General features: G+C 54.0%; 1 protein-coding gene across 3 annotated transcripts in view; it reads left to right on the top strand.

Moving 5' to 3' along the window:
• Window positions 1-13136, top strand: part of ZFHX3 (zinc finger homeobox 3) — a 203031-nt gene that overhangs the window by 160462 nt on the left and 29433 nt on the right. For 2 of the 3 annotated variants that reach the window (XM_019536092.1, XM_019536094.1), the window contains exon 5: window positions 7230-7337. The exons of the other annotated variant lie outside the window; for it this stretch is intronic. In XM_019536092.1, the coding sequence (XP_019391637.1) occupies window positions 7230-7337 (108 nt within the window). The remainder of the gene's footprint in view (window positions 1-7229; window positions 7338-13136) is intronic. 3 annotated transcript variants of the gene reach the window in all.

Consider the following 13136-nt stretch of genomic DNA (forward strand, 5'->3'; position numbering starts at 1 on the left):
AAATAAGTAGAGAGCGACCCCCGGCCTCCTGAGAGCCACGCAAAGCGTGTGCATCCCTGCGCCCATCTGAGGGTTGGGGCAGCCCGGCTGCATCAGACCCTGGTTCCCAGGGAGGGTCTGCTAGTGCGATTCCGGGTGGAGGGCTGGAGATCCAGGACGTCTGCAGAAGCGGCAGTCGTTGAGTTGTTTTGAGGACATCGTGCCTTGCGCTTCGAGCATCAGTCAGGACGTTGACCCGGCTCGCTGTTTCCCATTAGAAATGGTCGTGAAGCCTGCGGACTCGAGAGACTGCTGTGCAGATGAGTGATGGACCCGGCCCTTCACGGTCTCTGTCCTCCTGACCTGGGCTCCCGCACCCCCGCCCTCACTTCCACCCGCCCAGCCCAGGCAGAGAGAGCTCGGCTGTACCCATCCCAGCCTGGGCCGTGGAGGTGTCGGCTCGTGTGCCTGCTCCGTGCCCTTACTCTGCTCGCCTGAAGCAGGGCGTGCGTGGCAGGTCCCTTGAAACACCTGGCATTTCGAAATGTGGAGTCCAGTGCGGTTACATCTCGTACATGCTCTTGGTCTTGTGTCACGGGGGACTGAAGTTGCGAGTGCCCGTGGTGGTGAAGCCCCGCAGCTTTGGCAGTAGTGCCCAGCGGTGTAGCGGTCCCGTCACTGTTTGAGACTGCAGGTATCATTTAGGCAGACGCTTTATTCTTACCTAATTTGAAATGCAGGCAGAGCTCCAAAGGTGGCACCCTGCCTTTTATCACACGTAGTATCCGGGCGTCTTGTGTGACGAACAACCCCTGCCCGAGGCAGCGTGCTACCTCCCAATGGCCAGCACGCCCTGCTGCTGCTCCTGGGCGCCCTCGTGGCCAGAGCCCAGCGGTGACACTGTCCCTGCAGGGAGCGCGCAGCTGTGCAGCCGGCACATGGACGATGCCCAGATGGGAGCCGAAGTCTCTGCGGGGGGTTCCTCCGGTCCCGCTGCAGTCCCTCCCCGGCGGCCCTGAGGGGACGCTGCCCTTCCCGTGGCCGTCGCCTTCTCTCGCGATTCATGGGGCCGTTGAGTGAAACGAATGCTAACTAGGGTAGGCGATTGCGCTGGACCGCAGGTTGGCGGAGGCAAGAGTGCAGCTCCTAGAAGGCTGTGACGGGGGTATTCGTGTGACTTGGGGGGCAGAACGCCTGCCCCGCCAGCGTGGAGGCAGGGAGCGGCCGTCCGGCCCTCGGGCTCTGAGCTGGCCTCGTGCATGTGAACGCGTGGACTGGAGCCGACTGCAGAGAGGACCTTCCTCTTGCTACCGTTCCTCTTGCTTCCTCCACCGCAGCATGAAAACTTCCCCTGGACTGCTGTGATAAGGCCTTCAAGTGAGCGTGAGCACACACGAGCGTGTGCACGTGTGGTCCCGCAGTCAGAAGAGGAGGGTAGCTGTAGCCAGTCTTTCCCGGCGTCGGCAGTATTGTGGCTGCCTCGGCTCCCTGTGCCCGTGGGTCTTGCTGGCTCGCCACGTCGAAGAAGAGGGGTGGCGGGGACTTTTTTTGTTTCAAAGAAGAGGCCCTGTGTACAATTAAAACTTGTTTCTGGTAAACCTTATTCCAGGAAAGATGAGCTTTTAACAAAAGGCTTTTGACAGCTGCAGGGTATTTCATTTTTTTAATGCCGAATGAAAAATCAATACATTTTTCTGGGTTATACATATTCAGAACAGGCTTGATATTTCCATTATAATGGAAAATGGGTGTCTGTGCACATCTCGCCTGTCAGAGCTGCACCATCGCATTTTCCAAGCCACTGCTAAATATTTCAAACCTGATTTGATTGTGGTTCATGACAGCTAATGTTTCTCAGCTCTTGAGCCTGCTGGAGGGTGGGAGGCGAACACGCTCTTTCTCTCCCCTCCCCGTCGTCCCTCCCCGCTCCCCGCAGCACCCCCGTCCTTGGGACCTGACGCACGGGTTTTGAGGAAATATGGCTGAAAGGGAGAGTTCAGGAGACTCAGACTGCTCGGCCTGGCGCAATTCCAGCTGGGATTTGGTGACTTCTCACACTATTTTAAGCTTTTCTTTTCTGGGTTTTGGAAGGGGCAGAAATGATGCATTTTGTTCCTATAAAGTTTGGGGACTGGGGCATATTTTTGCTGCTTTGTCAGGCTTCGGGAGTTGTCTGAATTCGGCTGAGGCCAGAAGATGCTCGTACTTTTCCAGACTGCCGCTTCCCTGCTCCTTCTCTTTAGTGACTAGTTATATTACCAATTAAATGCAAATGCCATTGTCTAACTTAATTCACTTATGGGGGGGTGGGAACTCCATCCCAGGACTTCCAGGGGTGGGTTTCGAGGGACTGAGGGCAGATTTCCCGGCATCCGAGCGCCATGTGGCGGTAGCGTCTGGCCCAGGGATTTGTGGAGCGGTTGTGAGACCACATCCAAGGCACCGAGCATGTGCTGCGTGCTTCACGGGTGGTGTCAAGGCAGTACTGCCTTTTGGGCGGAGAGGTTTGTTTGTGAAACCGTCTCCTTCGCAGCAGGCCCTTGCCCTCTACCTGGGCAGGGAAGGCCCCCAGCCCTTCCCAAGTCGCAGCCGGGTGTTCGGGGCTCTCGGGGGACATGGCGCAGGTTGCGGGAGCCGCTCCGTAACGGAGACGCCCGCCTCGCTCTGTTGTCCTGTAAAACGGGCTCTTCTCGTCGGTGCACTGGAGCAGCAGCTGCCACCTTGCAGAGCCACTTGCGGAGGCTGGAGCCTCCCCAAAGTGCATTTCGAGTTGGGTGTGTGTGATCCTGGACGTGTGCCCCGTTGACCAGGAGATGCTGAGACCAGGGAAGAGGCTCTCAAAGCCTTGCAGGGCCTCTGCAAGGAGCTTCCTCGGCAGGCATGGCCTCCGGCTCAGGGTTTAGGGCGAGTGTGCTTGGCTGCAAGAGGGGTGAGGCTCCATCAGCCGGACTGAGACTGCTCAAAATACCTCTGGAAACACAGCCGAGGCGTAGCCATCACACGGGGATCAATGTGGCTGTGGTGGGTGGCGCGAAGGTGAGCTGTCTTTGAGCCTTGGGGGACAAGTGGAACAAACCTTCTAGATGGGGATCCCTGGGGTGTTTTCCAGGCACAAAATACCTCCAGCTTGACGTGAGAAATGGTGAATGAGAGTCGCGCTGCATGCAGGGCAGAAGGGTACTCGGCAGCCCTGTCTGGGTGCAGCAAGCGACTGCCATGACCTCGGGATATTATAGCTAATAAATGGGAAAAGAAACTCGTGCCTTAACATCACCTTGGTGTCACAGAACGTGAAAAGCAGGAAGGGGGATGAAACCCTTCCCCTGTGAGACCTGTAACCTCGTTGTTTCAGTGCGCGAGAGGGAAGGAGGGTGGGAGAGTGCTGCCTCCGGTCTTTGCAGGCCTTGCTCTGCAGGCTCAGAGTAGTTAGTGGGGCACTGCAGATGTGAACAGCTGGAGAGCAAGGGCCTTTGGGGAGAGGAAAGGTCCTTTGGTGCATCTCCTTTTGCTTGGGGAGGCGGGCTGTGTTGAATGGATCAAATCACTGGTCCATCCAGGAGCCCAGCCCTGATAGAGGCCAATTCCTGGTGTTTCAGAGGCAGATGCAAAACCCAACGGCAGTGCACGTAGCAGCTACACCTGACCAGCCCCATGGTTAAATCGTGCTGAGAAGCCTGTGATAATGATTCCCATGATCGTAGCAAGCAGAGGGGTTATCAAAAGCACTGGGCGGGAAGGGGCTGCAAGCCAGCTCCTTCCTCCTGGGGGAGGTCCGCGCCGGCGCTCGGGACCCCTCCTGTGGAGGGAGCGTGCTGGGGTGAGCGGGAGAAGGAAGGGGCCCTGAGGGCATAGACGCAAGGTGGGACGGGGTGCTCTTTTGTTCCTGTATCGCTGCACTCCTGCCGCAGCCCCTTGGGCCAAGTGAAGATGGTGGGACCGCTCTTCCGAGGGCCGGGGGATCTCCGAGTTGCCCTTGGAAAGCCTGGTGCCATCCTATGGAAGAGCACATCCCCTGCAACTTTTTTTCCGCTGCCTCTCCCCTCCCCTCTGAAAGCAGCGAGCCTTGCAGAAGCTTTCTGCCGTGTTAGCAATAAAATCAAAGCAGAGATAAAGCCCTGGTCCTGTGGTCCAGAGCTTGTCAGTCCAAGCAGGCAGAGCAGACTTGAGGCTCAGACGAGAGCCAAGTTTCCAGTGCCAGGGGCTCGGCGAGTTCCCAGGGCAAGCTCCCGGCCGGTGGCTTTGTTTTCGAGAGGCTGACCGATAAAACAGGCTGCGCCTCTGCGTTGGGGTGGGCTACACGCTGAGCAGGGAGAGGAATTTGCAGTTTGTATCCTTGTTTTTTAATCATTTTTCTACCTTTATTGGTATTCATAGCTCACATTTTTCCGGTTACTGTCAGCCTGGGCTCTCATCCATTTTAAAGAGCTATTTTTTCCCCTTGTTGTTGATGATGATGGTATAAAGACAGATGGTGTAACTGCTTATGAATGTCCTATTTTATTTCTCCAGAACCAGACAGTTCACTTGAAGACGTATATTATTTCCACATGCTCAGGTTAGGCAGCCCAGACAGTGTCTGCATCCAGCTGCTGGGTAGCCTCGGTCTTCCTCGCCATGCAGATGCTGACACCTCTGGGTCGTCGGCGGGATTGCACCGAGCTCGGCTCTTTGTTGCTAGCCAGAGAGGTTGTCGGCAGCCTCGCTGGCACGTGGAGGGCTTCCGCCCGGGACCTCGCTGCCCTCCCCGACCTCTGAAATAAGAGCGCCACCTTTCTGGCTGTTGGCGGGAGCAAAGGAGTCAGGGTCAGGAGAGCCAGATCTATGTTGATGCCTGTTGCTGTGTCCCAGGTCTTTAACCCAGAGTCTTGCTCTGTGCCTCAGCTTTCTAGTCTGCGAAATGGGGATGGGGATTGACTGACCTCTCGTTAAAATAGCTTGTGTTGCTCAGATAAGAGGTGCTACGTAAGTGCACATTTTTGAGTTGCCAGCAGGACTCCTGGCCCGCCTCGCTGTACAATTATAGTTCGTCTGGAATGTCTTGGAACGAGGCATCGCGGAGACGATTGAGTCAGGGACGGAAAAAAGCCGAGTTTGCGTTCCAGTATAAAACTCATTAAATAATTACCAGCTTGTCCCAGCCTCTCCTGTTAAACAGAAACTTTCTCCACCCTATGGCTTGTCGCTTCTCTTAGACAGTAAAAAAAAATCCGTCTCCTTGCTAAGGTTTTTCTCAGAGGAGGGAGAACTTGTGGAATTTCAGTTCCCAAAATACGACTTTATGTGCTGATCCCACAGCCCTGCCCTCCAGCAAACTCCCTGCTGCTCAGCCCCCAAGGGGACAGTCTCTGCATCCATCACTTCCACTTTTCTGCCTATTGCTGAAATATATTTTTTTCTCTAAAGGTACCAGGGGCTTGTGCAAGGAGTACGAGACAGCTCTAAAGAGTTTGGGCTCTGGAGAGCACTGCTGGCAGGAGAGATTGAGCCAAGTCCCTTGTTGCACCTCACGTTGCTGCCCCGAGGGTCCTGGTGCAGGTGTCTGTGCTGCTCCTCTCGCTGTAGCCTCTCATTCGAGGCCTGTCTTCACTAGGAGAGAGGATGCGTGTCAGGTCCCCCTCCAGCCCTATCTCAGGGTATCCAACTAATGCAACTTCAGACTGTCTTTTCCTGCCTGTGCTACAGTTACAATAGTTAAAAATACGCGTTTTCCCAGTGCAGACCTGACCCTAGTCGGTGTGTACTACCGGTAGGGTACAAAAGCTGCAAGACCTTTGCCCCCTCATTCGGCAGTGCTTTGCTTGCATGATGCCCTGGCACTCAGCTCTTTTCTTATCCTTCACCAGTGAATTCGCTCTGGCACTAAGTCGTTTCATCTCAGCACCTCTCCTCCTACTTGGCTGTTGTCTTAACGACTTCCTGGTGCTGGGATGAAAGGAAGGCCACTAGCAGTGTCGTGCCATGTCCGTGTGTCATGAAAAGCAGCAGTGCTCTTGCTTCAGCTGCCTGTTGTGCAGGAATGGTGGGGAGGAGCGGCGAGCCCTCCCAGCAGCACACAAGGGATTCTCAGCTGCCTGCCCGGGGCAGCCCAGAGGCTTCTCGGGACCGTCCTGGAAGCAGAAGCCGGGTGCCCAGGTGTCGGCACTCTGCTAAAAGGCCACGCTGTCCTTCGGCCGGCTCCAAGGGTGCTTCCCTGTCTGGTATCCCGCCATCTCCGTGCCCCAGCCCCTTGATGCACCCGGGCTCTTGGCGCTTGAGGTCGGTGGCACTAAGCTCCAGTTCATCAGAGGAGCTGACGCCTCCGTGACCTGCGCCAGCAGCCCGCTAACGTCCCCTGTCCAGGCCCTCCCTCGGGCCGGGTGATTTCTTTAAACTCTCCACCTCGGGTTTCGGAGCGGCCCTCTTGGGCCTTCAGTGCGTGTCCCATGCGATGGGTCTCCCCAGGGCTGCTCTCATTCCTTATTCATGAAGGAAACGAGCTGCTTTGCAACGTGTGAACTGCTGCAGGCCATTGCCCGGAGCAGCCGCCCACTGGAACCTATCCTGGGATAAGTCCCTGCTTGTTTTTCTCTGCCGGGGTTAGTATTGGCTGAACACAGGCAGCTCCCAGGTAAGGGGTTGGCGTTACGTGGAAGAGGCCAGGCTATTGGCAGGAGCACACAGCAACCTCCAGCACTAGCAATGTTGAAACAGGCAGTAAATGCCGCTGCACGCCTGTCATCCAGGTACACCCGCCTCTGCTCCATTCAGCAGGAAGGCCCATCCTCACTCCAGCAGCAGCGAGGCCTTGAGAAGGCAGGGCTCCTCTTCCTGTTTCTATTATTTCACAGTTCTTTGTTTCATTTCTCTTGAAAGTATAGCCAGCCTTGAGACGAAGCGAGTTTGTGCCTAGAAATGCTCCATGCAGCTCTGTGTTGGAGTCTGAGCCGTGGGTGGGTGGATGTCTGGTCAGGATTTGTCCTCGGGACAGCAGCAGCTTGAACAGGCCAGGAAAAATGCTAGTGTCCTGCATTCCCAGCCCTTGAGGCTTACGAGGCAACGCAGCCCAGCAAGGACCCATCCAGTTAGCTCAGCTTCTGTGCGCATCTCATCACAAAGTAGTTGTGTATGTGAATCAGAATCACTGGGCGCAGCCGTGACGTCGTTTCACGCGTGCACTACGGGGATGGGATGGTACTGAGCTCTTCAGCTGTGTAGACCTTCCTGTCACTGCTTCTGCTCTTACTGGTTTTCTCTCGCTGCTTGCATTTCAGAAGAAGCAGTTGAAGATGTGGAGGGGGCCAGTGAGACAGCTGCCGACCCTGAAGAGCCTGCTAAGGAGCAAGAGAGTGGCAGTGATAAAGACCCGAGCAAATGGACAGGTAGGCTCTGCTCCCTTGCTCCGAGCCAGCTCGAGTGGAGGGTAGCTGGACAGCTGGCTCGCAAAGTGCTGCCCCGTGGAAACCCACACTTTCGTTTTCTTCCATTTATATTTCCTTTTGAAAAAGAACATTCCAGCGCCTTAGCTTTCCCACAGCTGTTTCGGCTTCTAGCCATTCATCTCTCCCCGTTAGTTCATGTTACCGCTGGAAAATGTTGGTCTCATTTTAGCCTGAAAACATGAATTCAGTGCCACAGTGTGCGTTAGGCTTTGCAAACAGTTGAGAGAGAAGAAAGGAGGGGTCATGAAAATAGCAGGTCCCGAGCGTATGTGGTCCTTCTCCAAATTAGTCCTAACGACACAGGGGAAGCGGAAAGTTACAGAGGAAGCAAGCTGCTGCTTTACTTAAATGACGTTGTTAGGCAATACTGTCAGCGTGGCATGAGGGCGTAAGGCTCCCGCTTTCCATTAACACTTTGCTGTCAAGACTGACAGAACGGCACTTTGTTTTCTAGAGCCCCTAGCCTCGCTGGCCTGCTCTCCGCTGTGCAGAAACGGCTTCTGCCCCAAAGACCTTGCAAGCAGAGTTTCAGCTGCGTACTTCCCTTTTCCCCTGGAGATGTGTGGAACCGAGCGCAAAATCGAAAATACGCGGGAAGGTTCAAATCTAAAGGTCCCTTTTGCATGCATGTCGTTCACATACAAATGCGCGGCTCTGCCGCTTCCCTGGCTAGGGGCTCGCTACCACGGAAAAGATCTCATAGAATCACAACCCCTAATGGGAGGGCTGGATGGGACCCCGGTCCAACCCTCTGCTCAAGGCAGGCCCATCCCTGACTTGACCATCCCAGCCCAGGATGGTTAAAAAGCTCCTGAAAGTCTTTATGGTGCTGAGCAGGAAACCGCGTCGAGTAGCTCCCTGCAGGCAGGTGCGCTTCTCTGTCCAGCTGGGAGCCTGCTGACTAGCCGGGGCAGGTTGGGAAGAGAGAGGGATTTTTCTCCTTGGTGTAGAGACCAGTCTGAGCAGCTCTGGCTTTCCTCCGTGGCAAAGTGAGAGAGCCAGTGTGCCCCCACACCCCCTTCGCTGGGGGAACATAAATGATCCAGGCATGTTCCCTTGTCTGCAGAGTAACCAAAGAAACCACACAAACATCTGGTCCCTTAGTGCCGTGCTTTTCCTGGCTTGCAGAGCCAGCACTTTCCCTGCCAGCCTCCCTTTCTGAGAGAGGGCCCACTCCAGCGAGGGCTGCCTGCCGACAAGCCACAACTGAAGAGAGAGCCTTTCCGCCCAGGTCTTGCAGGCATCACGGGGCAGAGCATGACCTCTGGTTTCAGCTCCATGAAGAGGTTTGAGCCCTTCGCTGCCACAGGGCCTGTCAAGACCAAGAGGATCAGTTGTACTTTGGCACGTGCTGTGTAAACCCCAGCAGGCAAAACTGCTTGAGCGTGGGTGTTGAGACTGCCCCGTGCGAGTGTGTGTGGTGCCACCCTGACCTGTGGCCAGGCCCCGTAGGGCTAGTGCGGTAGGGGCAATTAACAGCGGGGATCCAGCTAGGAGCATGGGCAGCAACATTGAAGGTGAAGTTCAGTGCCAACAAGTACAAGGACCTGTTTGAACGATTTAAAATGTTAAGGGGCTCCCCGTATCTCGAGGCCCAGCATGATGCTTTTGTGGTGGTGGTTGCAGCAGTTCAGAGGAGAGTTTCCACATGGGCAGTTTTTTAGGGATGCATTTAAAAGAAATGGTTTTGAAATCCCTGTTTCATGCACAAAATCTGGATGTTGGGGTTACATTTCTGACTTTCTTGTTGCCTTGTGAAATCCCAAGCCAGTTCTCGGTGCTAGCTCCATTCAGTGCATGAATAGGAAGCCTGCCGGACAGCAGCTCCAAATCTGGCTAGCTGTAAAAATTGTCTGCAGGCCTAAATCCCGTAACTGGGTCCACATAGGCAGACCCCTGCACCTAGACAACCTCGTTGAGGTCTGTCCAGAGCAAGTTGCAAGGTCAGGGCTTGACTTCAGAGGAGTTTAAGCATGTGCTGAAGTGATCTGTTTGGAGCCCAGCTCCTTGGCACATAATCCCCTATCCAGTTATTCCAGAGAAATACAACTGTAAAGCACGTGTCGTCATACAGCAGAGTCCCGCATGGTTTCTGCTTCCCAAACTCCCTCGACAACAGTGAGAGAGCAGGACAAGGAGGAAATGCAGGCCCAAGCCCTCCTGTGAGCTAGTAAATAGGATTTTGAACGGGAAGCCAGGAGAGTGGGTTCTGCTCCTCGCTCTGTTGTTGGCTTATTGTGGCCCTTAGCCATCTATTTAACTGTTGTTTTGTGCATTCAGTTTCCCACCTGTAGACTGGAGTAAATACCATCCACTTTTGCATAGCATTGTGAGGCCCTTGCATGAAAAGCTGCTGTGGAAACGTCAAGTTTTACGACGGTGGTTTGCAGAGGCAGGGCAGTAGTCCATCAGGACAGCACCGGCTACTTGGCAGGGAGCGGCAGAGGTAGACTTGTTGTGAAGGGGAAAAACTTCTTCACTTTGGTATTTCCTATTTCATTGCAAATTTATAACAACGGTCCATTTTCAGAACAGACCTTTGAAAATTTCCTGTATTTCTAATTTGAAAATAGGATATTCTTGAACAGAGAAGTTCTGTTTTCAAGTAACCTCCCAGAAGCATTCAACATCTTGTACGTATGAAGATTCATTTTCAAATCAAAATGCATAATTTAGAATTTGTTCTCCTTATGATGCGAGTCCAGTCCCCTCTAACAGACTGGGCAAAAAGCAACAGTTCTGGGTCATGGGGTCCCAGTCGATGACATGACGTTTCACCAAAAAAGTCTCTTTTTGGCATTCCCCAGTCAGAAAGCTGTCTGCAGGCCCATACCTGGGAACCTGGCCAGAGGCTCATAAGAATCAGCAACTTCTCATAGGGATTCAGAATGGTGCATGACTTTTTTAAATCAATTATTTATTGGTTTAGCAGCAAATTGCTAATGTTTCCTGTTTCTGGATTGGGCCTGTTCCTTTCTGTTTCTCACTCCAGTACTAAGATTAAACAGCTTCTAAGCACTCAAGTGATGCAGGCTGAGTGCTTCTGGAGGTGGAGCTTCCTGCTTCCTTCTTTCCAATTTTAGTGCCGGAGGAGAAAGGCAGTTCTCAAATCTCAGCCACTGAGCAAAGACTCGTATCGTGATTCACATGAGATTCGTCCCACATAAGCAAGGAGAATGCAATTGCTGCCTGACATTGTTTGCACTGTATGAAAATACGACTGCATTCAGGATGCTCATGTTTGCTAGTGGATGTGTTGGTTTCCACCTAAAGCCCCGAGTCGGATCCGGGGAGACTAATTTGAGACTTCAAGAATTTTGGGTTTGTTTTAATATTTTTAAGCAGAAAATATGAAAGACCACCTCAATCCCCCAGCGACCCCACTGCATGAGAGACTTTCTTGGCATGTTATCAATTGTATAGACTTAGTATGTCAGCATTTTTTAAAAATATCCCTACTTAAAAGTATAGATTGAAATGAAATATTTCTAGAGGAGTAGCCTGAAGGGTTTTTTTTTTTTTAAATTATTATTTTTTTTTAATTTTTTTTTAAATCCATGATGCTCACCTAACACAGAGCAATTAGTGCAATGGAGCATCCCTGATTCCAATCCATGGTAGATTGCTATTAAAGGAGGTATTAACAGGCTGCCAAGAGCTGGGAAATTGTTGCAGAAAAGTGTGTTTATGGAGTCTGGTGCTGGCAGGCATGATTTCCATCGGATTTGACATGTTTAACATAAATGTATACTGCACAGCTCCTGCAGCTTATGAATAATTCCTACAGGCCCACTGCCTTTCTAATTACTGAAATTGAAAAAAACAGGTCAGGCACATCCTGACGGAAATCTATTACCACCCCTCCCCCTGCCCTTTTTTAATATACGTCGTTTTGTCGAGCACTTAATGGCTAAGATACTCTGCTGAGAAGGAGATAAGGCTCAAGGATGGGAAAGGAGAGAAAAGGGGGCACGGCGGAGCAGCTCGGGATCTTCAGGCTGTAGGCAGTTGGGCAGCTCGGTGTCATTCCTCTTCATCCCTGAGGTGCCAGGGATTTCCAAAGTGCCTCGAGCTCCTGTGGCAGGGGTTGGCATCCTCCGTCCCCCAGCCCATAGCTGCACCGTGCCGCCCGTCCCCTCCGCGCACATACCCTGGCTGCAGAGGGGCCGGGGTCAGCGGTGAGGGTAAAGGTGCCGGCCCCATCCCAGGGAAGTCCAGCAGCAGTCAGGTGCCAAGGTGCCCTGCATACCTTGGGGCCAGTCTCCACCCCGCGCCGCAGGAAGTTTAGCTGCAGTGGGGCGCTGCAGCCACCCCTTAGCCCAAGACTTATCGTCACTAGCTGGTGTTACTTGTGTGTCTTGGGATCCAAGCAGTGGAGACATGGTCCTCTCGGCACTGGGCTCGCTGTTTTCTGGTCCTAGGACTGCAGGAGCTGGGGGAGCCCTGGCCCCCAGCCCAGAGCCCGGCTCAGCCAGTCCTCCCAGGGCAGGGCCTAGCAGATTGTCTGCCACGCGGTGAGACTCCACCGCTCCTGCCAGAGCCTCTTCCGCAGCGTCTTGCAGGGACGCTCCCACGTGCCTCAGCTCTTCCCACTGTCCTGGCTACACCCACCTGCCCGTTGGGTAACTCCTGTCTGCCTGGTTGTGTCTAGTGCTGCCGATCGAAGCGCGGAGACTGCTGCTTGCCTCCCTTGCGTGGGGCCGCGTAGCCGTGCCACACACCTTGAGCTCTCTGGTCATTTCTCCTAGCAGTCAGTTTTGTTGCTCTTCTCTGAACTTCCTCGGTTTATTGGCGTCTCTCGGGCAGCGTGGCGCTTGGGGTCCCCAGTGCCGTCTTGCCGGAGCTCTGCAGCGAGGGCCGTCTCCTCCGCGCTCTGAGATGGGAGGCGTTTCTGTGTGGAGCCGCAGGTGACTGTTGGCCTTCTCGGCGGTCCTCTCGCATTACAAACCCACATCTGGGTTGGTAATGTGCTGCCACCCTGGCATCTCACCTGTGCGGCAGGTGCTGATGTAAAATAGAGAATAGCCCCTCTCCCAGCATGGTTAAAACACAGTTTAGTCTTGTACCCACCCCTGCTGTGTTGTATTTTCAGGACTTTAACATGGAATAAAAATGTGATTGAAACAAGTTGAGCCCTGTTCACACTGCAGAATTACACTAGGTTTCATCTATTTCCCCTTTGCTTTCCTCCCTGGTAGAGGAGCCCGTAGTACCCTCTACACAGCGCTGGTCGGGCCACAGCTGGAGTCCTGTGTCCAGTCCTGGGCGCCGCACTTCAGGAGGGACGCAGGGAACCTGGAGAGGGTCCAGAGGAGGCCGCTCATATGGTCGGGGGCCTCCGTGGCCAGCCCTATGAGGAGAGGCTGACGGACCTGAATCTCTTCAGTCTCCGTAAGAGGAGGCTGAGGGGGATCTCGTGGCTGCTACAACCTTATCGGGGCCAGCAGCAGGGACTCGGGGAACGTCTGTTCCCCAGGGCCCCCCTTGGAGTCACCAGGAACAATTGCCACAAGCTGCGGGAGGAGAGGTTTAGGTTGGATATTAGGAAGAACTACTTCACGGTAAGGGTGGCCAGAGCCTGGAACAGGCTCCCCAGAGAGGGGGTGCTCTCACCTTCCCTGGACATCTTCAAGAGGAGACTGGACAGGCACCTGGCTGCACCCTGGTCCCTTGGTCTCCTGCTGCATCACGCTGCACCGTGATGCGGTCTGCTCGGCCCTCGCACGAGCTTTGGTCATC

The sequence above is a fragment of the Crocodylus porosus genome, unplaced genomic scaffold (assembly GCF_001723895.1).
Source record: "Crocodylus porosus isolate Cpor-Errol unplaced genomic scaffold, CroPor_comp1, whole genome shotgun sequence".
Taxonomy (NCBI): Eukaryota; Metazoa; Chordata; order Crocodylia; family Crocodylidae; genus Crocodylus; species Crocodylus porosus.